The sequence below is a fragment of the Carcharhinus amblyrhynchos genome, chromosome 13 (genome assembly GCF_965287045.1).
Source record: "Carcharhinus amblyrhynchos chromosome 13, sCarAmb.v2.hapA, whole genome shotgun sequence".
NCBI classification, from domain to species: domain Eukaryota; kingdom Metazoa; phylum Chordata; class Chondrichthyes; order Carcharhiniformes; family Carcharhinidae; genus Carcharhinus; species Carcharhinus amblyrhynchos.
Genome location: NC_137336.1, coordinates 20226016 through 20251618, shown reverse-complemented (window position 1 = coordinate 20251618; position 25603 = coordinate 20226016). Strand labels below are relative to the sequence as shown.

At 43.9% G+C, this 25603-nt stretch overlaps 1 protein-coding gene across 7 annotated transcripts in view; it reads right to left on the bottom strand.

Annotated features, from left to right (window-relative positions):
- LOC145351748 (teneurin-2-like) overlaps positions 1 to 25603 on the bottom strand; it is a 1559410-nt gene that overhangs the window by 90057 nt on the left and 1443750 nt on the right. For 6 of the 7 annotated variants that reach the window (XM_080201351.1, XM_080201350.1, XM_080201352.1 and 3 more), the window contains 2 exons: positions 21308 to 21340; positions 15123 to 15317 (listed from right to left, as the gene is read on the bottom strand). In XM_080201351.1, the coding sequence (XP_080057477.1) occupies positions 15123 to 15317; positions 21308 to 21340 (228 nt within the window). The remainder of the gene's footprint in view (positions 1 to 15122; positions 15318 to 21307; positions 21341 to 25603) is intronic. The other variant, XM_080201353.1, reaches the window with a different exon arrangement.

Genomic DNA, 25603 nt, shown 5'->3' with positions numbered 1-25603 from the left:
ACTGCTGCATTCCATGAGGGGTACCCACAGCACTGTGAGAAAAGGAGTTCCAGGATTTTGACCCAGTGACGGTGAAGGAACGGGGGTACAGTTCCGATTCTGGATAGTAAGTGGCCACGAGGGGAGGTTGAGGCTGGTAACCTTACACATCTGCTGCCCTGTAATAGGTTTGGAAGGTATTGTTGAAGGAGCCTTGGTGAGTTGCTGCAGTGCAGCTTGTAGAATGGTAAACAGTGCTGTCACTGGGCTGCATTTGACATGTCCACACCAGGCTGCGGGAGGGCATATAAGTAATCCTAGGTCAGTTAGGCTTGTTATCAAGTCAACTGACTATGAAAATATGTTGCCCAAGCCATTAAATGGTTGGTGTAGGCAGTTGGGCAAGTGGGAAGGTCGTTTTCTTTTAAAAAGAGATTTTCTAAGGGCAGGGAGGAAGGGAGATATCCTATCTTTGCTGCAGTCTTTAGTGGGTCGGGGGCTACCCATCTGAGGTAGCATCCCCTTTTTTCCGACCCACTGCTCTACACAATGTAACACTCCCATCCCCCTCAAATCCCTCCCTAAACTGCCCAAACCTTCCCTAAGACCACAAACGTACCTTGCTCTGGGATCCATGGGCTACCATCTTGTTTCTGATTGCAGTCTCAGCAGCACCCACTAATGCACTCTTGGCACTGCCAAGACTGATTGAGCTGCCAGCTGTTTGAACAGACCAGCAACTCCTGAGGGCGAGACATCCTCTCCAGTGAGGGGGGAAAAGTCCCGCGCTACCCTAATTTAACCTGTTTGCAGTGTGGGGCAGGCTGGCATGGAGCAGGTTTGCTCTATGCAAACTGTGCTTCCGGGGGGCGGGGGGGAGCTGATCTATCTGTCCGTCACCCCCACAATATTCTGCCCATTGTGTATGATCTCCCATAATCCAAAAATGTGCAGGTTAGGTGGATTGGCCACCCTAATTCTCCTTCAGTGCATCCAAACAAGAGCTGGAGTTTGGCGACTAGAGGGTTTTCACAGTAATTCATTGCAGTGCGAATGTAAGCCTACTTGTGACTCATAAATAAACTTTAACTACTTTTTTGGCGGAGTGAATATTTAAGGTGGTGGGTGGACTGCCAATCAATGCTTTGTCCCAGAGGGTGTTGAATTTCTTGAGTATTGTTGGAGCTGCACTCAACCAGGCAAGTGGAGAGTATTGCATCAGATTCCTGACTTGCGCCTTGTAGACTATGGACAGGATTTGGGGAGTTGTGGGGGGGGGGTGTGGTGTGTGTGTGTGTGTGTGGTGGGGTGGGGGGGGTGCAGTTACTCACCACAAATTTCCCAGCTTCTGACCTGCTCTTGTAGCCACAGTATTTATATGGTAACATAGCATTTATAACTGGTAATCAGCTGTAAACAAATCTCTTAAAGTCCTGTAATATCTTGAATGTGACAACTCTATCTTCAAGGAGGTAAATATTGTACTCCTACTTGCTAGATTGGACTGGTGTCAGCTACAGCTCTGTTAGTAACACTCTTGCCCTCCAAATTGCAGGTTGTGGGTTCAAGTCCCACTTCAGAACTTGAGTATAAAAATCAAACACTTGAAGAAGAATTATCCTCTTTCAGCATCACTGGAAACAGATTATTTGGTTGTTATAACATTGGTGTTTGTGAGAGCTGGGCATGTGTAAATTGGCTGCTGTTCTTTGGCATTACAACAGTGACTATACTTCAAAGTAACCTAATGGACTGTAAAGTGCTTTGGACTACATCCTGTGCTCAGGAAAAGTGCTATAAAAAGTTCTTTCCTGTTTTCGGAACTTAGGGTTTGGAGCACGACTGGGCCGTTCGTTGCTTCAAGCTTCCTCGCTTAGCCAATAAAATTATGGTTGATCTGTTTGTGGTCTCAACCCCACTTTTCTTCCCAAAAATTTGTCTGACTTGGCACAGTGGCAGAGTGGTTAGCACTGCTGCCTCACAGCTCTAGGGACTTGGGTTCGATTCTTGATTTGGGTCACTGTCTGTGTGGAGTTTACACATTCTCCCCATGTCTGCGTGGGTTTCCTCTGTGTGCTCCAGTTTCCTCCCATAGTTCATGCATGCCCCAAGACTGGAAATTCCTGCCTGAGCTCCATGGATCTTTGAACAGTCCGTCGAATTTTCTGTCTTGCCTACTATGATTCCCACAGAAGGCAATTTGAAAAAATTTGGCACACAAACAGCCGTGCAGAAGAGTTTAGGAAAGAACTCAGAAAAACTGGTGGTGGGATTTTCTGGCTGCGCTCACCCCAAGGCCAGAAAATCCCACCTGAGGTTAACAGACCTTTGTATGGTCCATGTCCCAGCTGCCATGATTCCTGTGGTGGGCAGGATGGGAAAATTCCACCCGAGGGCTGGGATTTTCTGGCCCAGCTGTGACGGGACCCACCCAGCCAAAAGTCAATTGACTTTCAATGGGACTGGACAGTGCCCGCAGTAGGAGGGGCTAGAAAATCCCTGAGATGGGGAAGCAGTGCAGTAGAAGTATTGTCACTGCATTCATAAGCCAGAGACCCAGGATAATGCTCTGGGAGAGGGGGCGGGGGCGGGGTGGGGGGGGGGGTACGGGTTCAAATCCCATCATGGTAGATAATGAAATCTGAATTCAATAGAGAACTGGAATTAAAAGTTTACTGATGACTATGAAATCATTGTCGTAAAAACCCACCTAATGCCCTGAAGGAAAGGAAATCTGCTGTCCTTACTTGGTCTGGCCTACGTCTGACTCCAGGCCCACAACAATGTGGTTGATTCTTGGGAGTTGTTATAATTGAGGATAAAATTATGAATTTGATGCGTCGGGAATAGAGACAATTGACATTGGTACAGATCGATACCATAGGTGTACACAACTTAGTGAGGGATAGGTGTAGTTGAGTTGAGTCGAGATTGTGTTGAGTGGAATGCAGTGAGGAAATTATTGGAAAAGTTAAACCTGCCAATAACAAAAACACGTACAATGGTTTCAAACCGTGCTTGGGTGGGAGTAAGTTAATAGTGCAGGGGTTAGATGATGCTGTGGAGATAGAAGGAATTTGGTGAATTCAGTACATTTAAAATTGCTCAATTTGATTCTTGCAAGGTTTTTATAACATCACCTATTTAGACAAGGTGACATTGTGTCTTTAGTAAGAAGTGTTTAATTGAACATATTGCAAAATGTATATATTATGGAAAGACCCTTAATCTTGATGTTGGATTCAATTTTAGCTGATTAGAGGAAATTAACTTTAAAGAAGAGAACTGATAATCCCTCTCAGAAAGGAGTTACAAAGATGGCATTAATCTCATTTTTTTTGCGCATGCTGAAATTGCTTGAATATTTTAATTGAACAATGAGCAGCAATGTCTTCATAATTGAAGAACTGCCTGGAAGGTATTGCTGAACAAGTTATGTGCCAGTGAGCCAGAATGATGGACATGAATTAAATGACATTGCGACTGAAATAGCACGGGTTAAATGCCCTCTCTGTTCCAACGTTAGTCCAGCTATTGTGTGACCAATAATTGAGTAACCCAGCGTGTTGTATGGGAAAATCTCTAGCAGGGCACATTATGAAGATGACATTGCCCCTTAATTTGTCCTTCTTGTGCAAATATTATGCATGAACTCGCAGGTTAGGAGAAACATGGTCAGATACAAGTTTCTGCGACTCAGTCCCAAAATGGGACAAACTCTACTGCCCCACTGTGACAATATTTTATCTCCTATTACAGTAATCCTGTGGCCTCTTTGAGTAGAAATGTCAAGTTTGTGTCAATTAGTGTCAAACTAAGCATCGGTTTGGGGTGCCAAAGGACCAGCTAAAAAAAGGAACATTTCATATGCTGCGGGATGCAGTATTAGAAAGATAAGAAGACTTCTTCTATTTAAATTGGTTCTTGGAGGCAGACGACATCTAACTGGCTGCACCGGTACATCCTGTCTCCTTTTTCATGTTGAAGCAAACTAGAGGGTACAGGTAAATAGAAGCTGTGGTTAAAAGGCTCCAAATGCCAGAGTCCCTTGAAAATAACATTCTTTATCAGAGACAAAGTAATTCACACATGTCAAAATAATGCACTAGAAAGGGTCCTTGGCTTGAGCAAAACATGTTTTCAGTGAATATTCACAATTTTCTGTCAGCATAAAGCTATTACTACTAACATCAAATCTTTTACTGGAAGAAGTGGTTTGGAGGTATTATCAAAATTTCAAAATTATACCGTGCATGAATAAACATCCTTATTTACATTATGCACTGACTGAAAAGAAAATTTTATGACCAGCTGCATTTTTTTTATGAGCATCAATGTGGTAGGTAAAATTGCCAATGTTAAAGAATACAGGGCTTAAATAGAGTATTAAGTAGAGAAGACATCATTATGAGAAAATAGAGAAGGCGTCATTGTGAAAAACTAGACAGGGGAGCACACATTATATGCAATGTTGTTATTGATAATTACCCTATAATAAATACTATTACCTGCAAGCTTAATTTTTATGCACTAGTGGATCTAGTACTAAGGTGGATAAGTGTTGTCAGTCCAATTAGCAGGGGTTCAGAGGCAGGTAACAGAGCCACATTATTTTGGACACCCCTACGCTTAACTTTATTTATTTTTAGTGTCACAAGTAGTCTTACATTAATGAAATTACTGGGAAAATCCCCTAGTCGCCACACACTTGTGCCTGTTCGGGTACACAGAAACAGAATTTAGCCAGTGTACCTAACCAGCACATCTTTCAGAGCGTGGGAGGAATCTGGAGCACCCGGAGGAACCCCATGCAGACGTGGGGAGAAGGTCCAGACTCCGCACAAACAGTGACCCAAGCCAGGAATCGAACCCAGGTCCCTGGTGCTGTGAGGCAGCAGTGCTAAGCACTGTGCCCCTCACTGCCCCTTGGTCTACTTGAGATCACATTGAAAATTAGCATATAAAGCATGATCAAAGATGTAAAAGGATGAAACAAGGCAATTTTTACAATTATGAGGTGAATGACATTATGTTTTTGGAATGTGTCCTTAATTTAGGGTAAAGGGAGTTTATTTAATAATTAATTTATCAATGTGCCAACATTTATTTCTGCCTACCCCTAATTACTCCCAACTGAGTTTGCGAGGGCTTTTCAGAAGTTGTTTAAGAGTCAACCACATCGCTGTAGATTTGTAGGCCAGACCAGGTGATGATGGCAGATTTCCTTCCCTAAAGGAACCAAATGTGCTTTTACAACAATTGACAATGGATTCATGGTTGTCATTATTACTTCATTTATTAGTCACAAGTAGGCTTACATTAACGCTGCAATGAAGCTACTGTGAAAAATTCCTAGTCGCATACTCCGCCACATGTTTGGGTGCACTGAAGGAGAATTTAGCTGGCCAATGCACCTAACCAGCACATGTTTCAGACTGTGGGAGGAAACTGGAGCACCCGGAGGAAACTCACGCCGACACTGGGAGAATGTGCAAACTCCACACAGACAGTGAGCCAAGTGGGGAATCGAACCTGGGTCCCTGGCACTGTGAAGCAGCAGTGTTGCCACAGAGGCACCATGCTGGCACCATGAGATTTTTACTTCCAGATTTTTATTTAATTCAAATGTCATCATCTGCCATCTCCCCAAAACATTGCCCTGTGTCTCTGGATTACTAGTCCATTGACAATATCAGTGCACCAATGCCTCCCACTAAAGTCATGTGACTTGTTCTGTCATCTGTCTATCAGCAGGCCTGGGCTGATGTGCCTGTTAAATATTAAAAGGGGCTTGACTTGTTTTTCTGGAAGAGGGTGTAAGGGATTTATATTTGGAGACAATGGCAACAGCATCTGTGGTTGCAGTCATGAAACGAGTAGTTTCCAAAGTTCAAAGGAAGATGTTGAGAATGTCAGGTTGTAAGCGGTTATACTTTAAACCATTTGATTCCAGGAAAGGATAAAGTTGGAATCTAAAGAATGGCTAATCAACATTTCTAACTGGATACAATGCCATGGAGATGGGTTTTGAGAGGTATCAGGCACTGTCAGATTGGGTTATGGACTTCCCTAAAATATCACTGAATATCACAAAGATAAAATTAGCCTGCCTGCATCCAACACAGATAGTATCATAGAAACCCTACACTGCAGAAGGAGGCCATTCGGCCCATCAAGTCTACACCAACAACAATCCCACCCAGGCCCTATCCCTGTAACCCCACAGTTACCCCACTAATCCCTCAAACCTACATATCCTGGGACACTAATGGGTAATTTATTATAGCCAATCAACCTAACCCACACATCTTTAGGCTGTGGGGGGGAAGCCGGAGCACCCAGAGGAAACCCATGCAGACACAGGGACAATGTGCAAATTCCACACAGTCACCCAAGCTGGGAATCGAATCCAGGTCCCTGAAGCTGTGAGGCAGCAGTGCTAACCATTGTGTCACCATGCCACCCTCCACTGTACCGCCTCTCCACCAAATGTCTTGATGGTTAATTGCACAGGAATGTTCCGGTTGAAAGACCATTGTGAGGAGTTAAAAACAAGGTTAGAAGATTTGCCTAATTTGCACTTGAGAGTGAATCTCCAAGAAAAGCCCTCATCGGAAAAGACAGTTCTGGGGTTAAGCGTTGCCATGTCAGGAAAGGCTAATAACAGAGGTAAACCTCAGGAAGCTAAGAATCACTTAGAAATGATTCTGGGAGAATTAAATGCCTGCTAAAAGACAGTGTAATGTAGACCTGTAAAGTGGGCTTTTTCAGTTGGTTTGAAAGGGCTAAACCTTTGTTCCATTGTTTAAAATATAAATTGGCTATCAAAATTGTGTTTAGTTAATGGTACTTCTAGTCTGTTTGTTACAATGCAAGTCTTAAAATGTGAAATCTTGTTCTATCATTCTGTTCAGATATTGAGGGTGGCATGGTGGCACAGTGGTTAGCACTGCTGCCTCACAGTACCAGGGACCCGGCTTCGATTCCCGGCTTGGTTCACTGTCTGTGTGGGGTCACAGGGAGGCACGTTCTCCCTGTTACTGCGTCGGTTTTCTCTGGGTGTTCCAGTTTCCTCCCACTGTCCATGGCGCATTGGCCATGCTAAATTCTCCCTGAGTGTACCCGAACGGGTGCTGGAATGTGGCAAGTAGGGGATTTTCACGGTGACTTCCTTGCAGTGTTGATGTAAGCCTACTTGTGACTAATGAATAATCCAAAACTAACTGGAAGTTCGAATATCTTTTTACAAGTTACTGTTCTCCACAGAGATCGTAGCACAGCAGTGATTACAAATGACCTGACAGAAGCACAACCCAGAAGTAAGCCTTTGTTGCTGATTCTCAGCATGTGAATTTAAGTTGGCAACCCTGCTGATGATTATTTCTCATACAATTAGCTGGCAGAAACCGCAGCTGCCAAAAAAAAGGATGTCTTCACTGTGTTGAGAGAGTATTTGGCTCAATGTAACTTGAGCTTGGTTTATGCAGCATAAAATTGCGAACCACAATTATCAAATCCATTTGTCATTGCCACACAAGGCAAATATTATGAACAACTCAAATATGATAAACACAATGTTCAGGGCTTGAGTGCGACTTTGCGAGCTTTCTCTTCACTGATCAGCTATCTTCAATTCCATTTCCGCAAAGCTCCACAGCTTGGCAGTGAATACAAATCAGCTGAGTCCATTCTTTTTAGGAACACGGATCAATAAAATAATTTCCATTCTTTAATAAAATTTCTGATGTACTTGCAGCAGTTTACTCTTATCACTTAGGCTGCTAAACCATCAAATCTCATGTTTTAAGAAAGGCTTGCGTCGAATTCCCCAGAAAGAAGATCCAGCTTTTGGATTTACACTCGGGGTTTTCAATTTCGATTTAGCTGAATCAGTTGTTCTTGCATTGATCGGTGTCACAGAGAGAGCAACACTGGAATGTATTAGTGAATTAATGCAACATCTAAAACTCTGAAAGAAAACTAATTCATCTGTGATTCTTCTGGAAAAAAAATTCAAAAATGCGGAATGCATGTTTTATATAAAAAAAACGCATAAGCAATCACAGTTGGAGGACAGTAGGCGTGTTTCTTTCTGCATAGCATGTGGCAAGATTAAAAAGGATATTTACTGACACCAGAGGGAGCTTCAGGAAAGACTCTGTTCCAAGATCAAGTATTCAAAAAGTAATCTGTTGCCAACTTTCTATTCTGCTCAATGTAGCAAATCTGAGTGTAAATGTTATCAAATCTTTGTTCTTCAACTTACTCCTCCCATCCTGTCCAAAAGAAAATGGAATCCAATCCTGGGAACGATTTCATTGGGAGTAGGTGGTCTCTGGTAATGCAAATGGCCATTCTTACAGAGACATTTAGGGCGTCAGTTAAGACTAATTCTGCCCTGAGTGGACACACGTTCAGTTCATATTCCGCTAAAGGCCACTGGTTAGCGACGTGGAACGTCAACTCTGCCTAAATGTTCTGCTCCCCAGCCTCGCTTTCATGTTGTGCAAACAGTGATCTATCTAACCTACACATCGTGGGACACTAGGGGGCAATTTAGCATGGCCAATCCATGTAACATGCACATCTTTGAAGTGTGGGAGGAAACCGGAGCGCCCAGAGGAAACCCGCAGAGACATGGGGAGAACATGCAAACGCTACACAATCACCTAAAGCTGGAATTGAACCTAAGTCCTTGGTGCTGTGAAGCAGCAATGCTAATCACTGTGCCACCCAATCAGTTGGCTCAGTCCTTGCCTTCTGACCCTTCTACTTAAAGATGAATGCTGGACTCTCAATCGTCTTTACAGCTCAGAACCACACAATTACTAATTGGGTGTAAAACGAGTGGCCAATCTGATAGTCAGTTCCTGCTGGGTTGTTAGAGTTAAAATTACCTCCGACACATTTAAAGAGGAACTACATTCCTTGCTCAGATTTCAAGATATCATCTTCTCAGCTCCTTATGGTATATATGGCAGCAAAGTGGCACAGTGGTTAGCGCTGCTGCCTCATAGCGTCAGGGATCTGGGTTGAATTCCAGGCTTGGGACACTCTGTGTGTGGAGTTTGCACATTCTCCCTGTGATTGCATGGATTTCCTCTGGATGGTCCGGTTTCCTCCCACAGTCCAAAGATGTGTGGGTTGGGTGTATTGGTCATGTTAAAGTGACCCGAGTTTCGGGGGATTAGCAGGGTAAGTATGTGGGGTTATGGGGATAGGGTGGATTTGTGGTTGGTGCGGGCTCAATGGTTCAAATGGCCTCTTTCTGTACTTATGGATTTTCTGATTCTATATTGAAATGCAACAACAAATCAACAGGATAGTCAGTTCAGCCAATGATTTTAAATAATCTGTGGGGTAAAGGGGAGGAATTCCATTTTCGGTGTGTGTGTTTTGTTTGTTAGGAGTGAACAATATTCAGTAGAAATTTCTATCAATTCATATATAATACAGAGAGCAATAGCTTCCAGTGAGGTTAAATTAGCCTGAAATAATGCAGCAGGTTGCTGAGTTGGTTTCTGCAGCTCAGATGTGGTTCGTAGCAGGATGGAGACTAAATATAATGCTGAGATTGTGAATGCAATTTCAATAACAGGATACATACCAGGGTTCACAATAGTGCTAAATTTGAGTTCCATAGAGGACAACAAAATGATAGAGGCATGATACACACAAGATAACATTCAGGTTGGCTGTGTGATGCAGCAGTGAAATAGCAAAGAGCTCAGATGCGATATAAAAGACAGATATGTATGAATAATAAAGTACATGCTGCTTTTAACAGAAAATCTGTGCTACTCTAAAATAACATTTACCAGTAGATGTATTGAGTACATTATATTGTCAATAGATTTTTATTGCCGGCGCAGAGTGTGATACTGGACAGTGATACACTGGAGCCTCCGGTAAGCAAATCAAATACAAAACATCAAGTGCTGCTTTACTTTCTAGTAAGAGAGAATGAAGACCTAGAAGTGTGTCCCGAGGAGGATAATAGACCTCGCAGTGTGTTTACCGAAGATAGCACATAGCTAGTGGCATGTTTGCACAGGGAAAGCATGTAGTTTGCTGCGTCTGTACAGAGAAACACACATAGCTAGCAGATACAGACTAACACAACTGTCTTGGTTTATTGAAAGGTATCACCGATATTTACTCCTGACAACATATTATAAGGGAGAGTAACTGAATTCTGCTGGAACCAGATTTGTAGCAGACAAATCCAATTTGAAAGTTGTTTCATTTCATCTCTGGCTTCCTTTGCCCTGTCGTTAGCAGCTGTGCCTTTAGCTGTCAAGGCCATAAGCTCTAGAATTCGCCCCCTAAACCTTTCCACTTCTCTGTCCCCCTTTAAAACCTTCCTTCAGAGCTCTTTCCTTGGCCAAACTTTGGGTCAATATTACTCATGATTTCTTCTTTGGCTTAGAATTTATTCTTGTCTGATTAATTTCCTGTAAAACACCTTGCGGCTTTTCACTATGTTTCATTAATACAAGTTGTCATTGGCATTTACAAGAAAAGCAGTGAAACCCCATGTTTGTTTGAACTTTTTTATTCATTCACAGAATTTGGACATCCTGGCAAATCCAGCATTTGGTTCTCATCTCTAAGTGCTCATGAGACACTGATGACAAGCCACCACCGTGCCAACTGAGTAGCCTGCTGGGCCTTTTCAGTGGGCAGTTAAGAGTCAACGTTGCTGTGACTCTGGAGTTACGTACAGGGCAGATCAACAAAGGATGAGAGATTTCTTTCCCTAAAGGGCATTAGGGAAGCAAGTGGAATATGTATAGCTCAGTAGTTACATGGAACTGGGTAATACACCAAGGGCGGGTTCTCCACACCCAGCATAAATGTCAGATGCAAGCACGTCTCTGCTTAGCTGGCTTTTATTTTTCGGGTGACAGTCCTTTAATCGGTATGAGGTGGGATTTCCGCCTATCTCCAGGAGGACGTCCAACCTCAGAGGGTGGGAGCTCTGTACACCAGCAGCATCAGCAGGAGTGGTGACCATCGTGGGTGCTGCAGATAGATCAAGGCAGTGGTGCTCAGCGATGGACATGGACAGGGACATTCAGGTGTGTCCAGGATTTTGCCCGGGGTCAGGCTGACAGGCCCTATCTTGCCAGGGGGCCAGGCTGACAGGCTCTATCCTGCCCGGGGCCAGGCTGACAGGCCCTATCTTGCCAGGGGGCCAGGCTGACAGGCCCTGGTGAGTGGGGATGGGGATATGTTGGATAGGACAGCAGGGAGGGAGGATGAACATTGTGAATAGAAAGTTGCAGGGAAGGGTTTCTGAGTGATATACGCGGGGGTGGGTGGGGAAGGTCTGTGACAGCCCCCTCCTCCCCGAACCCACCGCCCTGCGCCTTCACTTTGACTCAGCAGCCTGCAGGGTTGAATCTACCAACCTACACACTGGGCAATGGCCAGAGCGACATGGGGTGAGGCCATTAATGGGGAGCTATTGTCCATTTTAGGGCCTTAGCTGGGCCACGGATGGGTGAGTACCCAAGACCTTCCTCACTGTTCGTACAATTGCAAGCGGTGGCAGGTGGTTAGTATCAGGCACGCTATCCGAATTCACAGGTCCACCTACCAGTTTACAATTCGCAGGTAGCCCGGAATCCACAGCCCATTGTGGCCATGATTAATATCGGATTTTATTCCCCCAGGTTTATTTAATTCTCCAGCTGCCATAGTGGGATATGAACTCATGTCTGTGGAGCATTAGTCCAGGACTCTGGTTTACCAGTCTAATATTAATCAAAACCATTCTGTTACTGTTCCCCTGCTATACTGTTAGATGCTGGCATTTATTTCACTGAAAATTAGTGCTGAAAACATGCCATGTCCAGATTCTAATTTGTTCATTGTTACCCTGTTATAGTATTTGTCATCATGGGGAAGTTCTGCCAAGTTCCTTGTGGGGTTGCGACTGTCAGGTGCTTTATTTTCTGTACTTCTTAGCATTTAATCATTCAGCTTTGCTGTGGACTTGGTTTCACTGCTTACAGCGATTCACATACAGACTACTTGTGCTTGACATGCAACTTGACCTTTGATTGCCACAACCTGCCTCACTTTCAATTATTTTGATGTGGCATTGGCAAGGATGATTGATTAACTGAGGATGCATCTTATCGATTCGAGGAAACCAGCCCCACGATTGGTATGAAACAATGTCTAATGGGGGCCAGAAGTGCTCTTATCAATGCTCCACAGCAACAGCACATGACTCAAAGCACATTGATTTGTTTCACTAAAGGAGAAACACCCAAACTTTCAATTTTCTAACTATGTACATGAAAGAAAAACAATCTGATTACAACCAATAAAGCACAAGCGTTAGAGAATAGCCGACAGGTTCTGGGATGACAGACTAAGATTTCTTACAATGATTGCATAAACAGGGTATTGGATGGGTTTCGGCATGTTGCATGGATACTTTCTGCAGTCAGTGTGTGGACGGGGCAGTGGATGAGTGCCACTGTGACGTGCTAACATTTCGAATGTGCTGCGCCAAATTGAGTTGCCAGAAACTGCCACAGTGATAATCAGATGCTTTGGCTGGAATTTTACCGGCACGCCTGCCCCGATTCCGAGAGCGGGTGAGGCTCGGGAGAACAGCATTCTCCGTTGGCCTTGGGCGGGATCATATGAAATTCGGGCAGACGTGTTGGTCAAATTCCGCCCTTTGTGAAACGTACTGTCAGCTATTTCAATAAGCCCAAAGGCCATCGTAGCCCTTATTTATAATTGATTTGAACAGATCTGATCTGAAAAGGAATAATGTGTCTGGTTACGGGGAGAAGCAAAAGGAATGGCACGTGGGTATTGCTCATTAGGAGACCTGGCACTGGCATAATGAGCTGAATGGTCTCCTTCTGTGCTGTAGTAAGGGGAGGCAATGACCTTGTGATATTATCACTGGACTATTAATACAGAAACTCAGCTAATGTTCTGGCGACCTGGGTTCGAATCCTGCCATGGCAGATGGTGGAATTTGACTTCAATAAAAAAAATCTGGAATTAAGAATCTGCTGACGACTATGAAACTATTGCTGATTGTCAGAAAAACCCATTTGATTCACTGATGTTCTTTAGGGAAGGAAATCTGCTGTCTTTACGTGTTCTGGCCTACATGTGACCCCAGAGCCACAGCCGTAATTGATTCTCAACTGCCCTCTGAAATGGCCTAGCAGGCCTCTCCATTCAAGAGTGATAAATTCTGGCCAGCCAACGATGCCCATGTCCCACGAATGATTAAAAATAATTGTGATTCTGTGCTCAATGAAATGTAAACTCTTCTCATTTTATTTATAGCTACATTCTAACAGTGACCCTTCAGAAGTACCTCATTGGTTGAGACATGCTTTGGGAAGTTCTAAGATTGTGAAAGATGCAAAAGACTTCCTTTTGTTTTCTTTTTAGTATGAGTCCTAAGGAGATATGAAATAAGGAGGGCGACAGGGGGTCTTTTAGGGGCTACAAGAAGCCCCTAAATGGGGGCTAAGAAATGCTCTGGATGACTTGGTAAAGGGGATGGGGATGTGCCTCAACCTGCCAATAAGAGGCCAAGCAGTAAAGGTGGTGAGCGAATCAATGCAACACTGACATTTTCTAACTCCACTCTGCAGCCAGTGCCATGCCTCATACAGCTAAACACAATGTTAAACAACATTATCTAAAGGGATCGAGAAACACTGACAGGTTTGTTACTAGTTGAAATGTATATGTTTTTGGAGGTTAGAATCATAGAATCCCTACAGTGCAGAAGGAGGCCATTCAGCCCATCAAGCCTGCACCGAAAGCAATCCCATCCAGGCCCCATCCCCACAACCCCACGTATTTACCCTGCTCATCTCCCTGACACGAAGGGTAAATTTAGCATGGCCAATCAACCTAACCTGCACATCTACCCCTTAGTGTCAGGGATACTAGCTAGGGTAAATGCATGGGGTTATGGGGATAGGGCCTGGGTGAGATTGTGGTCAGCACAGACTCGATGAGCCAAATGGCCTCCTTCTGCACTGTATGATTCTATGATTCTATCTTTGGACTGTGGGAGGAAACCGGAGCACCCCGAGGAAACCCAGGCAGACACAGGAAGAACATGCAAATTCCATATGGACTGTCACCCAAGGCCAGAATTAAACCTAGGTCTTTGACGCTGTGAGGCAGCAGTGCTAATCACTGCGCTTCTTGTCTTTGCTTATTGACTGTCTTGTGTGTTCAGCTACTTCTCTATAAATTACAGCATAGATTCTGTAAATAAAAGACTCCCATCACAATGCAATTCCCCTTTAAGTACAAACTATTGTTCAGGAGCACTACTGAACCACCTGCTGTTGCGTGCAGTCAACCAACAGTGGGGTAGTGCAGGCTGCATGTTGCAATTAAAAGATCAGACAGCACCAATCTATCGTGCTACCTGCAACGATGAATGGACCCAGCTTAACAACAAGAACTTGCACGTATATAGCGCCTCCAGCCTCCTTGCAGTAAGCTGTTTCAAGGCAATTCGTCAATCCTCAAAACAAAATTTGATTATGTGGCACATAAGAAACTGGTGACCAATCACTTGGCCAAAGAGGTTGGTTTTAAGGAGTGAGTCAGTGGAGAAAGGAGAGTGAGTGAGGCAGCGAAATACACAAAGCGAACTTCAGAGTTAGGACCCAGGAAGCCAAAGGCATGGTCATCGGTAACTGAGTGATAAAATTTGGGGCTGCCCAAAAGTTTAGGATTGAAGGGATGTGGAGATCGCAGAGGGTTTCAGGAGGAAAACAGAGATAGGGACGAATGAGACCATGGTGGGATTTGATTTGAAAACAGTGATGAGGATTTCAAAATAAAGGTGGCAACCTTTGCGTCCCGTCCACCATGTGAATCGGGAGGGGGGTGGGGGTGAACCATTCAAAAGTCCGTTGACCTTGGGTGGGATTTTCTGGTTTTGGGGTGAATGTGGCCAGAAAATCCCACCCGAAATGTACCATGGCTTTTGGTGCCTAACCAATTTAACCCCCATCGAATCTGAAGTGCAAGCAAGTCTTCCTGACTCTGTTACTAATCAATCAACCACAATGTAGTCAGAATGCACCGAGAGCATTTCTGGTGCCATATTTTGACTGCTGATTTACCTTCCTCGCAGTTATCTCCTTTGAAGCCCGCGGTGCAGACACAGGTTCCCGCGGTGCAGGTCCCACGGCCTCCGCATGCAGGGTCAATGCACTGGCTGACGGGTACATCACACTCGGCTCCCTTCCAGCCACTGTAGCAGATGCAGTTCCCTTTGGAGTACTGACCATTCCCGCTGCACAGTACAGGGCAGGCAGCTGGAGAGGCACAGGCAAAAAAAAAATAAAAGAGACAAAGCGAGAAATAAAGGCTTGTTTCTGCGGTAACCTACTGTAAAATGCACATTTTTTAAAATAACTTTTTGGGAACTTATTTTCCTAAAAAAATTGAAATTCGGTGTTAAGAGGATGTGGAGAGGAACGTGTGTCTTTCAGGTGAGGAGGTCATTTCCATGGCTTATTTTTGGACATCTGGGACAAGAATTCCTTTGACTGCACTGTGCAGCGACATCTCAAATCTGCTTTGAAAGATTCCTCTATTCTAAGAGATTCTATTCGAACAAAGAACAAAGAAAATTAAGCATAGGAACAGGCCCTTCAGCCCTCAAAGCCTGCACCAACCACGCTGCCTGACTAAACTAAAACCCCCAACTCTTCCGGGAACCATATCCCTCAATTCCCATCATATTCACGTATTTGTCAAGATGCCCCTTAAAAGTCACTATCGTATCTGCTTCCACTACCTCACTCGGCAGCGAGTTCCAGGCATCCACCACCTTCTGTGTATAAAACTTGCTTTGTATATCTCCTTTAAACCTTGCCCCTCTCACCTTAAATTTAGCTCTCTAGGCATTGACTCTTCCACCCTGGGAAAACTGGTTCTAATTTCCTAAGAGTATCAAACAGAGGAAGCCTTCACAAACATATCTGTCAGATCGCTATGCACAGTGGATCAAGGAATTTCGAGCTCGCTAAGACCTCTTGTGAAGTGACAATGACTCTTTTGATGTCGCAGCTGTTTCCACGCAGCCACATAAAACTGCTCTGAGTATCTCCACATACTTAAAGCAGCTGGCATTTTTAAAGTGAGGTTATATTATTTCCTCCACATTTCATAGTCAAATTTCCCTTTTAATTTGGTTTTCCTAGATGCCACTGGCTTTCTTCAAGTTGTCAGATTTGGCATTCTTGAGCAAACTGCTAAATTACCATGATACCTTGTCCCTGCCCATCTGGAGTCGGCACTGAAGGATCAGGAATAGCATATTAGCCCTGGAGCAGATTCACCAGAATGATACCAGGACTTAACATGCTGAATTAAGGGAACAGATTGTGTATATTTGGCTTGTATTTCCTTGAGTATACAAGGTTGAAGGGCTGTTCTAATTGAGGGGTCTCAGATTCGAGAGGGAGACATAGCAGCCTAGATTTTCACTGTGGTGGAGAGGCTTGCAGCTTGAAATGGTCGAAAATTCCATGTCCTGCCACCAATCCCAACATTCCCATCATCGTGAGGGTGGGATTGGAGTCGGGGCTCACGTGCGCACAGTTTACAGAAGCAGTGGGCCCATTTCAGTCACCAACTGCCTCTACTGAAGTGCAATTTTGGAAGTCTAAACTTGGTGGATTCATTTTGATTGTCAGCTTACTGCTTTTGGAGAGGTAAGGCACCTATTGGGAGAAGTAAGGCATTCTTTATGATTGTTAAAAGTAAACATGATTCTGCACTTCTTAAGCAAAAAACTCACTGGAGTAGTCAAAGAAATGTCCAGCTGTCAAGGAACTATCAAAGAACTGTCCAACTGTCAAGGAAGAGTCAATACTGTGAAGGAATTGTCCAAGGATACGAGGTGAGTTGGCTTGGAAGGGGTAAGGGAAAACATTGGTAGGTGAAGGACATGCCTTAGAATAGAGTGCTTGAGGGGAATGGGGGATTGGTGGGGGAATGAGGAGTAAGAGCTGTTTCATTGTTTTAATCTTTTCTTTTTTATTATTTAAACACAATGTTTGAGCACAGAGATAGACCTCCGCCTAGCCCACTTTCACATCCAGCAGTCTCTGCACTTGTTATGGAGTCCCCCCCCACCACACCCAACTCCTATCCCAGCCCATCTCCCCAGCCGAAAATCCAACCTCAGGGCAGACATTTTAAAAGGTCGGGTTTGCACTGCCTAGAAATCACCTAACTCAGTGAGCCTAGTGAGAGACAAAAATCTGACCCAAAACCTATTTGTTCAAGTTGAGGATTGGGTTTTTCTAACTGTTTGGGTGTCAAACCAGAAGCCAAGCTGGTGGGGAAGAGAGGGTGGGAGGGAAGTTGGGGGGGGGGGGGGGGTGGTGGGGGTGAAGGCTTGAGAGGTCATGTGAGAAGGGAACCTGGGGAGGGTAGCATCTTGTTGGGGCCTCTGATGAGTCCACAGGGGGCGTCAAGGACGGACATCCCATCTGCCATTTGCCCTCACAGGAAAAATTGCCAGACTGGCCACTGGGAGTGGGCCTCTCTGGGGTGAGGCCCTTCCCAGAATGAAAATACAGTTTAGACCAATATTCAATGCCCCCATTTTACTGTTGTTCCATTTTAAAGTACACGAGACCAGTATTCTTATCTCCCCACTTTACAGTATATTCCTTCTGGGTTGCCCAGTTAAAGGTCTCAATCGGCTCTCTGGCAGGCAGGCTGCCTCTCACTACCCCTGCCACTTGGTAAAATTTCAGTGGGGACGGGGGCACTGGGGGTGGGCAGGCAGTCTGCCTGCTGGATTTTTCATGTCCCTGGCTTTAAACCGGCCTGTCAGAGGGGGTAAAATCCCCCCCCCCGGCCTAGGTTTTCACCATCTCAAACGTGCTGGTGTTGTCCATGCAGAGATGTAAATTAAAATGCCATCATAATGCCAACCATCTGGCTGAGATTTAAACTTGGCCTGCGCCTGCCTGCAGCAGGAGCCTTAGCTGACGTCAGCGTCAGTGAGGATAAAATGTTGCCTGATGGGATCAATGCAATCTTGGATCGGTTTGTGGACTCGAATAATTTAAATCCCTTCATTGATGCCACCAAAGAAAGGTGACGTCGAGTCTAGCGTCCACCTTGACATGCCAAGGACAAAATGTGTTAACTTTCGGGGCAAAAGTATCGATTGAGTCCAGATAGAGAATTGAGGAGGATGAGAGTTACCTTTGCCTATCATTTGTTAAGGTTCCCAGTGACAAGATGGTCAGTCAGTCAAAGTTGTGGAAGAAGCTTACCATTGAAGTGTGCTGTGAGTGACTATGCTATATTCTTCCTCAGTGTACCCAACAGGCACCGGAGTGTGGTGACATGGGGATTTTCACGTAACTTCATTGCAGTGTGAATGCAAGCCTATATTTGTGTCACTAATAAATAAACTTGAAACTTCATCATTTGGGATTGAAAGCTGATCTACTTTGATCTGCAGTATGTTTTCATTTGCTTTGCAAAAAATGTTTTGCTGTCACTGTGTGAGGAGATAAAACTTGCTGTCATGAAGATAATGGGCGGAATTTTCCCATCCTGCTCGCCACAGAAATTGTAGCAGCCGGGACATGGACTACGCAAGGGTTCGTTGACTTGGACGGGATTTTCTGGTCTTGGAGCGAGTGCGGCAGGAAAATCCTGCCCAACGTGTGCTGGAGCCAGGGACTCTTTGCCCACTTCTAATGGCCCTGCTGAGCTCTCTGTCAGATTATTCACAAATTGTTGCTTTTCGCTCCATGATCATATTTATGAAAAATTCAAAATCGCTTTCCAATCGAAATGACACCATCGCATTATCAAGTTGCAGTTCTTGCAATTAAGTATTTTACGGCCTCACTCGACCCAAAACTGGAAAATGCTGCCCAAGGTTAATGGACCTTCCTGTGTCCGCCCCTCGCCCACTCCGAATCCCGTGGCAGGCTGGGGCGGTGTCTCTTGATGTAAGCAAATGGTTCACATTCACAGATCTCTGAAGGTTGCCACTCAAGTGGATAGAGCCGTGAAGAAGGCTTATCGTGTGTTAGCGTTTATTAACAGGGGGTTTGAGTTAAAGAGCCGTGGGATTATGCTGCAATTATATTGGACCTTGGTGAGACCACATTTGGAATATTGTGTGCAGTTCTGGTCACCTCGCTATAAGAAGGATGTGGAAGCATTGGAGAAAGTGCAGAGGAGATTTACCAGGATGCTGCCTGGTTTGGAGGGTCGGTCTTATGAGGAAAGGTTGAGAGAGCTGGGGCTTTTCTCTTTAGAGTGGAGGAGGATGAGAGGCGACTTAGAGGTTTATAAGATGATGAGGGGGATAGATAGAGTGGACTGCAGAGACTATTTCCTCATGTGGACGTAACTGTTACTGGGGGCATGACTATAAGGTTCATGGTGGGAGATATAGGAGGGATGTCTGAGGTAGATTCTTCACTCAGAGAGTGGTTGGGGTGTGGAATGCACTGCCTGCTGTGATATGCGGAGTCGGGCACTTTAGGAGATGGAGTGGTATAGCTTGATCTTGGGTTCGGACATAGCTCGGCACGACATTGAGGGCCGAAGGGCCTGTACTGTGCTGTACTGTTCTATGTTTCTAAGTGTCTGGATATCTAATCGGTTTTTGTTGCTACTTCCAATTAAGCATCTTCTGTGAAAACAAGCAAACATTTCTGCATTGAATTTTGGCACCTCCTGACAGCAAAATCATGTTCATGTGAATTGAACAGTTTTCTGCTTATTGGTCTAGCACTTCCCTGCTTCCATAAGCAGGTACACAGACAGGTCAGAGCAGTTTCAATCTGGAGCTTTCCTAGTCTGGCTTTTGGAGGGATGAGGAAGGAAAGATAACAGTTACAGAGTGAAGTGAGTGAAAGGCAGGAGCGGTCGTAGCCAGAGGAAGGGTCACTGTCAGGTGTCCACCGTCATTGTCCTCATGAATCTTCCAGAATGTTCTGCTGAGGTAAGCATCAAATTTCACAACATGTAATTAATCCACTGCGTCTTATAATTGATTTAGTTAAAAGAAAATCAGATTTTATTTCAAAAAGGCTGAACCAAAGGATGCCGATCTATATTAAATGCGTGACAGGTGACCCTGGAGAGAGCAACAAATTAAAATACACAGCTGCTCAATTAAACTTTGGGTAAAGTTCCTTGACATTTTTGCAGATGTTATCTGCGACGGATGAGGAGACTAATTTGTACACCTGTAAGTGGGTCTAACTGCCAACAATACTTAATTCATGCCACCTTTTCTTAAAAAACGTGCAGTCAAATGAACACTTTTTCACTTTTTTACATTTGCTACCATTGCAGCAGATTAGGGCTTTGTGAAAACAGTAATTGAGTGACTATGTGGGCAAAATACTCACCTTTCTCCACTGACTTCCTTAGGTTTGGGACAATGCTAAAAGACAGGTACAAGTACAGTACCAGTGCAGGCAGCTCATGACATAGAACTGAAACCACTGGGGATGTACTTAGCCACAGTCTCATTAGGAACTGGGAGCAGTATTGATGAGCCAATACATTGATCCATTAAGGATATGAGCATCATAGAGTCATAGAATTCCTGCAGTGCAGAAGGAGGCCATTCGGTCCATCGGGTCTGCACCGACCACAATCCCACCCAGGCCCTATTCCTGTTACTCCACATTTTACCCTGCTAATCCCCCTGAAACTAAGGTCAATTTAGCACGGCCAATCAACCTAACCAGCACGTCTTTCAGACTGTGGGAGGGAACCCATGCATACATGGGGAGAATGTACAGACTCCACACAGACAGTGACCTGAGGCCGGAATTGAACCCAGGTCCCTGGCGCCGTGGGGCAGCAGTACTAACCACTGTGCCACCATGATGCTCCAGCCTCTTATCGCCGCTTACACTTGTACATCAAGTACAAGTTGAGCCATCTCAAAATAACATCATTTGAGATGTCAGGTGGCTCACACATCTACCCAGCATTGTTGTGTTATTTTGCAATGTTCATACAGTGTGGGGGTTCTTTTGTCGGGTGGAACGGAGACGAAAACCACAAAAGTTTTGGCGTGGGCATAATGAACATCTGCTCCCTGGCTGATGTCTTGTTCATTGTACCAGTGTGGCTGCACCACTAGCCACATGCTCTTTGCCAAGGTGGGGTGGGGTGGGACTTTGCAGGGGGGCAGAGTGGGTGGGGAGTATGCAGCTTGACCAAAATCGATTTAAATAACTCGGGAAAAGTGTGACATAAATAATACGGAGGCAAATAATAAAAAAAGAAAACCTACCCTTGTGTTTAAATTTAGAAAAATGTCGTCGTCCTTGAGTAGAAAGCCATAAACAAACAAGAATGCAAAACAAAAATAAAACAGCAAACTCAGAATGAGAACCACTATCTGAAAAGATGAAGCTTTTACACACATCTGTACCTGGAAACAGCTTAACCTGGCAGAGGGGAGCTTCCCCCTTTTTAAGAAAAGGAATTTATCCGCAAAGATATCTGGAATATTGGTCCAGATTGTTTGATTGGATATGCAAATCAAAATCATCCCACTCAATAACTACATTTACCCAGCTGCTGCCAGGTTAAGTTGCTGCAAGGTATCACATTCTGGTCTGTTGAAGTGCCCGAGGTCTAAACAGTGTAATTTGCTTTACCAGATACGTTACATGATCTTTTTCTCATCTCCCACTTTTCTCTCCTCCTTTCCCGAAGGCTCATGCTGGGGTACGGTCTCAGGAACAGTGCCAACTCTACGGCCCCTCGCCCAAGTATCATTCTATTGGTATGGGCTTCAGCAATGGTTGTTGGCAGGCTATGGGAAGGAAGGAGTGGGGGAGGGGTGGTGTGCGAGGTGCGGGTGCGTGGCTTTGGGCATTGCAGTCGAGCCTGGTTCAGTCCCCACCAGACATGCACACATGCACACTAGCCAACAGAGCTCACTTGATAATGATTGGGAGCCATGGTTGGATTCTATTTTCCTTCCTAGTTTAGTGATGGTGAAACCCCCCACTGCCATCCAGGCATAGATAAAGATAAACCTCAAGCTATCTTTTGCATTTTCCATTATGGTTCTTTTGTTGAAAAAATATGTACAAATGTTTCCTGATAAGTGAATATCAACTTTGTCGAGCTAACTCCTGTTTGGGCTCTCAGCTCATCGAACTGCAGACAAAAATATTGGCTTGAATAGTTTTATACCACAGACCACACCATTCTTCATTTAATCAATTCAATCTAAACAAGAGACATTCTGAAATCAATCAATTAAAACCTCCTTCATAATTTGGCACATAAGATATCCTGATGTCTCCTGCTGAGATTTGATTGTGAATTACATTTAATGGGCATTACAGAAAAGGATAGAAAACTGAGAGTGTGCAGCAGGCTACTAGTTATGTTCCCAGATTAATACTCCAGAGATCTGGACTAATAATCCAGAACATAAATGCCCCAACACGGTAGACTGAAATTTATAATTCAGTTCAATAAGAAAATCAGGAACATATATCGTCAGTTCCTCCAGATTAGTGGCCTTCGGAGAGATATAAATTCATCAAGATGTCAGAAGAACCAGCAGAATTTCTCTCTTTGTTTAAGAATGTTCTGTTATGATTGGTAATGCACAGAGGTTGCATTGCAAAACGTCCCTATATGTGGTTGTGAAATGCAGATGATTGAAAAATATTTGGCTTGTCTGAAGTTTTTTCAATGGGGAAAAGGAAAAGAGACTTAATTCCACATGATTGTCTAAACTTAACTGTATGTTAAAAGAATGTGATATCACCTGGACTAAATCTATTCCCACCCCTTCAACCGCTGCTAAAAATATGCCATACATCACTTCCAGGAGTTGTAAGCTATTCAGACACCAAGGCACAAATGACCTACAACTTTGTATTTCTGTGCAATGGCAATGAATTGATCTGGCATACTTGGAAAATGAATGTTCTTCAATGAACTGTCCTAAATTTATGTATTACGTGAAGATTGACGAATGAATCAGCATTATTTGGCATCTGCTTCCACTCCTGGGTTAAGAGATCCGGTGTGTATTTGGAGTGAGACCAGAGGATATTTTCAGGACAAAAAGTAACTGTTAACTTTCTGTCCAAACTTGTAACAATCCTTTTTTTTTAAGTAGAAATTAATCCAACAAATTTGCATTAATAGAACTGGCCCTGCACTTAATGCGGCAAATTTTACTCTCCTGTCTGCCACGGGAATCGGAGAGGGTGAGGGGCAGACCATGAAAAGATCCATTGGATGGGAATGTCTGGTTTCAGGGACAGCGAGGCCGGAAAATCCCACCCAATGTCTCAACAAATGTGTAATGGGCTGAGACCCCAAAATCCACGAATGAGGAAAATTTGCATTCTTTCATTTGACAGATCTTTGGAGTCAAAACATCATTGCTGGCGAGTAAGATTAATTGACGAGTCACCATAACGCTATCTGCCTGGTGAATTGCGTAATCAGCTAAGGTTTATCATTGTTCAAAAGAATTCAGGAAGACCCATTTTAATTTAAAACCATTTAACTTTTGAGCTTGTTATCGTGACTTTTCCTCCCCAGACAAATCAGCAGGGGCTCATCTTCTGCAGGGAAACATGGAGCTAACTTTAACCTAATCTTCTGAAATAAATGTATCCAAAATTGGCATGGATATTAAAATAAACCCAGCACTGTATTGTGACTGCAGACTTTCAGTGAGAGGTGGTGGGCTGCTGGCTAATCTGCTGCTTAAAGTGTCTGGCAGCTGAGCAGAGTTTAAAAGTAGAAGCAGAAAATGACAACTGCAACCAATAAAAGAGCTGCTAGTTTAACACAAGCTCATCTTGACATTTAATTATTTCAGCATTCTCACCACAAGCGGTGATCACTACAAATAGACTCTCGTGTTTTTTTATTAATTGTTTTTGTATTGCACTCTGAATTAAAAGAACAAACAATTAAAATTTGACAATTACAGTCATGATGGAAAACTATATAACAAATAAAAAAGGATCAAAATGTGGGGGCATTTCTCCTAATAAAACAGATTAAAATAATTATTTTTACACTGCTCATGTTGGAACTGCTAATTGCAGCTTCTAAATAGCATTGGGAACATATTGGCTGCGTGGAATGCGCTTAGTGCTTCAAAACATCATTTGGTGGTGGATTTTGACTGCTCTCAAAGGGGGTTGTGAATCTATGGAACTCGCTGCCCCAGAGTGCAGGGGATGCAGAATCAATCAATGGATTCAAGAAAGAGATAGATAAATATTTGATCAAAAATGGGATAAAACGCTATGGGGGAAAGGCAGGGAAGTGGAGTTAGGATTAGATGGAGATCAGCCACGATCATATAGAATGACAGAGTGGGCTCGAAGGGCTGAACTTCCATGCTCTCGCTCCTAATTCCCATGTTATTATGTTCTCTCACCCGGTTCCTCTTCTAAAAGTTCGATTTTTTGTGTTTGTGGTAAATATTGGTTCGGCGACAGAGTGCTGTTTTGGCATCAAATTATCAAAAAGATATTTAACTAATTGAGAGCGTACTCTGTGGATGGGCTGAGTTCTATGCTCCCCTCTGATGGATTTGAAGGCAGGGGTAGAACCTAAGATTCAGTATGGGGCCTTCCCACTTCCTACCTGCCCACCTCCAACACAACTGAAATTTTACGGGGGAGGGCTAGGTAGTCATCAGGCAGCACATCTGTCCTTGGGTCTAATGAGGTCATTAAGGGCTAACTGATGGCCACTTGAGCAGCTCATTCCTCTCCACCCACCCGCCTCCAGGCTGTGAGTATTTTACCCGTGATGGGGGTAGGCTCAAACTAGGTGGGAAACCTGGCAGTTCTAGCTGTGTGGACTGGGATTGGAGAGTGGTAGGGGAAGTTCCTATATGGGCACCCTGGGCCCATCAATGGTTCTTGGGCTTCACCCCCTACCTTTAACCCTCAAAAATGTACGTCCATGGAGAATTCACTACCACTGTCACCAATATTCTGATAGGTAAAATGGTTATTAGACGCTGTATTGTAATAAAGATATACTTTAATGTAGTGAATGATCAAAGATTTCTGTTCTACAAAGGTAAGTTGACCATTACATTTATTACCATTGTGTAAATGTTGACATGCATTCCAGTACTTTTCCCATGGGAGAAAGTGCCATAATGATTCAAAACTAGAGGAAAATGTGCTGGCAAGCTCTCCTGTCATGGTTTGGACTAAGACTTTAATGTCTAGATATCCGTTACTTCGAAAACACTTGTCCTGCTGATGACAATTAAAACAAAACAGCTGCTCCATTGATTAACAGATAATCTGCTTTGGAATAGAAATGTTCAAGTATCTATCTTGTCAGTTTGAGGGAGACTGGAACTAGACTAATGTGTTGGTAGATGAACTCATATTGGCTGCAGCTAAGTTCTAAAAGCTTCTGGAGTACTCCGTTTTGTTGAAAAGCCGCTCAGTAGAGCAATTTACAGTTTTAAGCAGTTGCAATAATCTAATCTTCCTTTAATGTGGTTCCTGAATACATTAGCTGTTGGTTTACACAATGTAATGTCTACCTGGGGGATCAACCTTTGTTT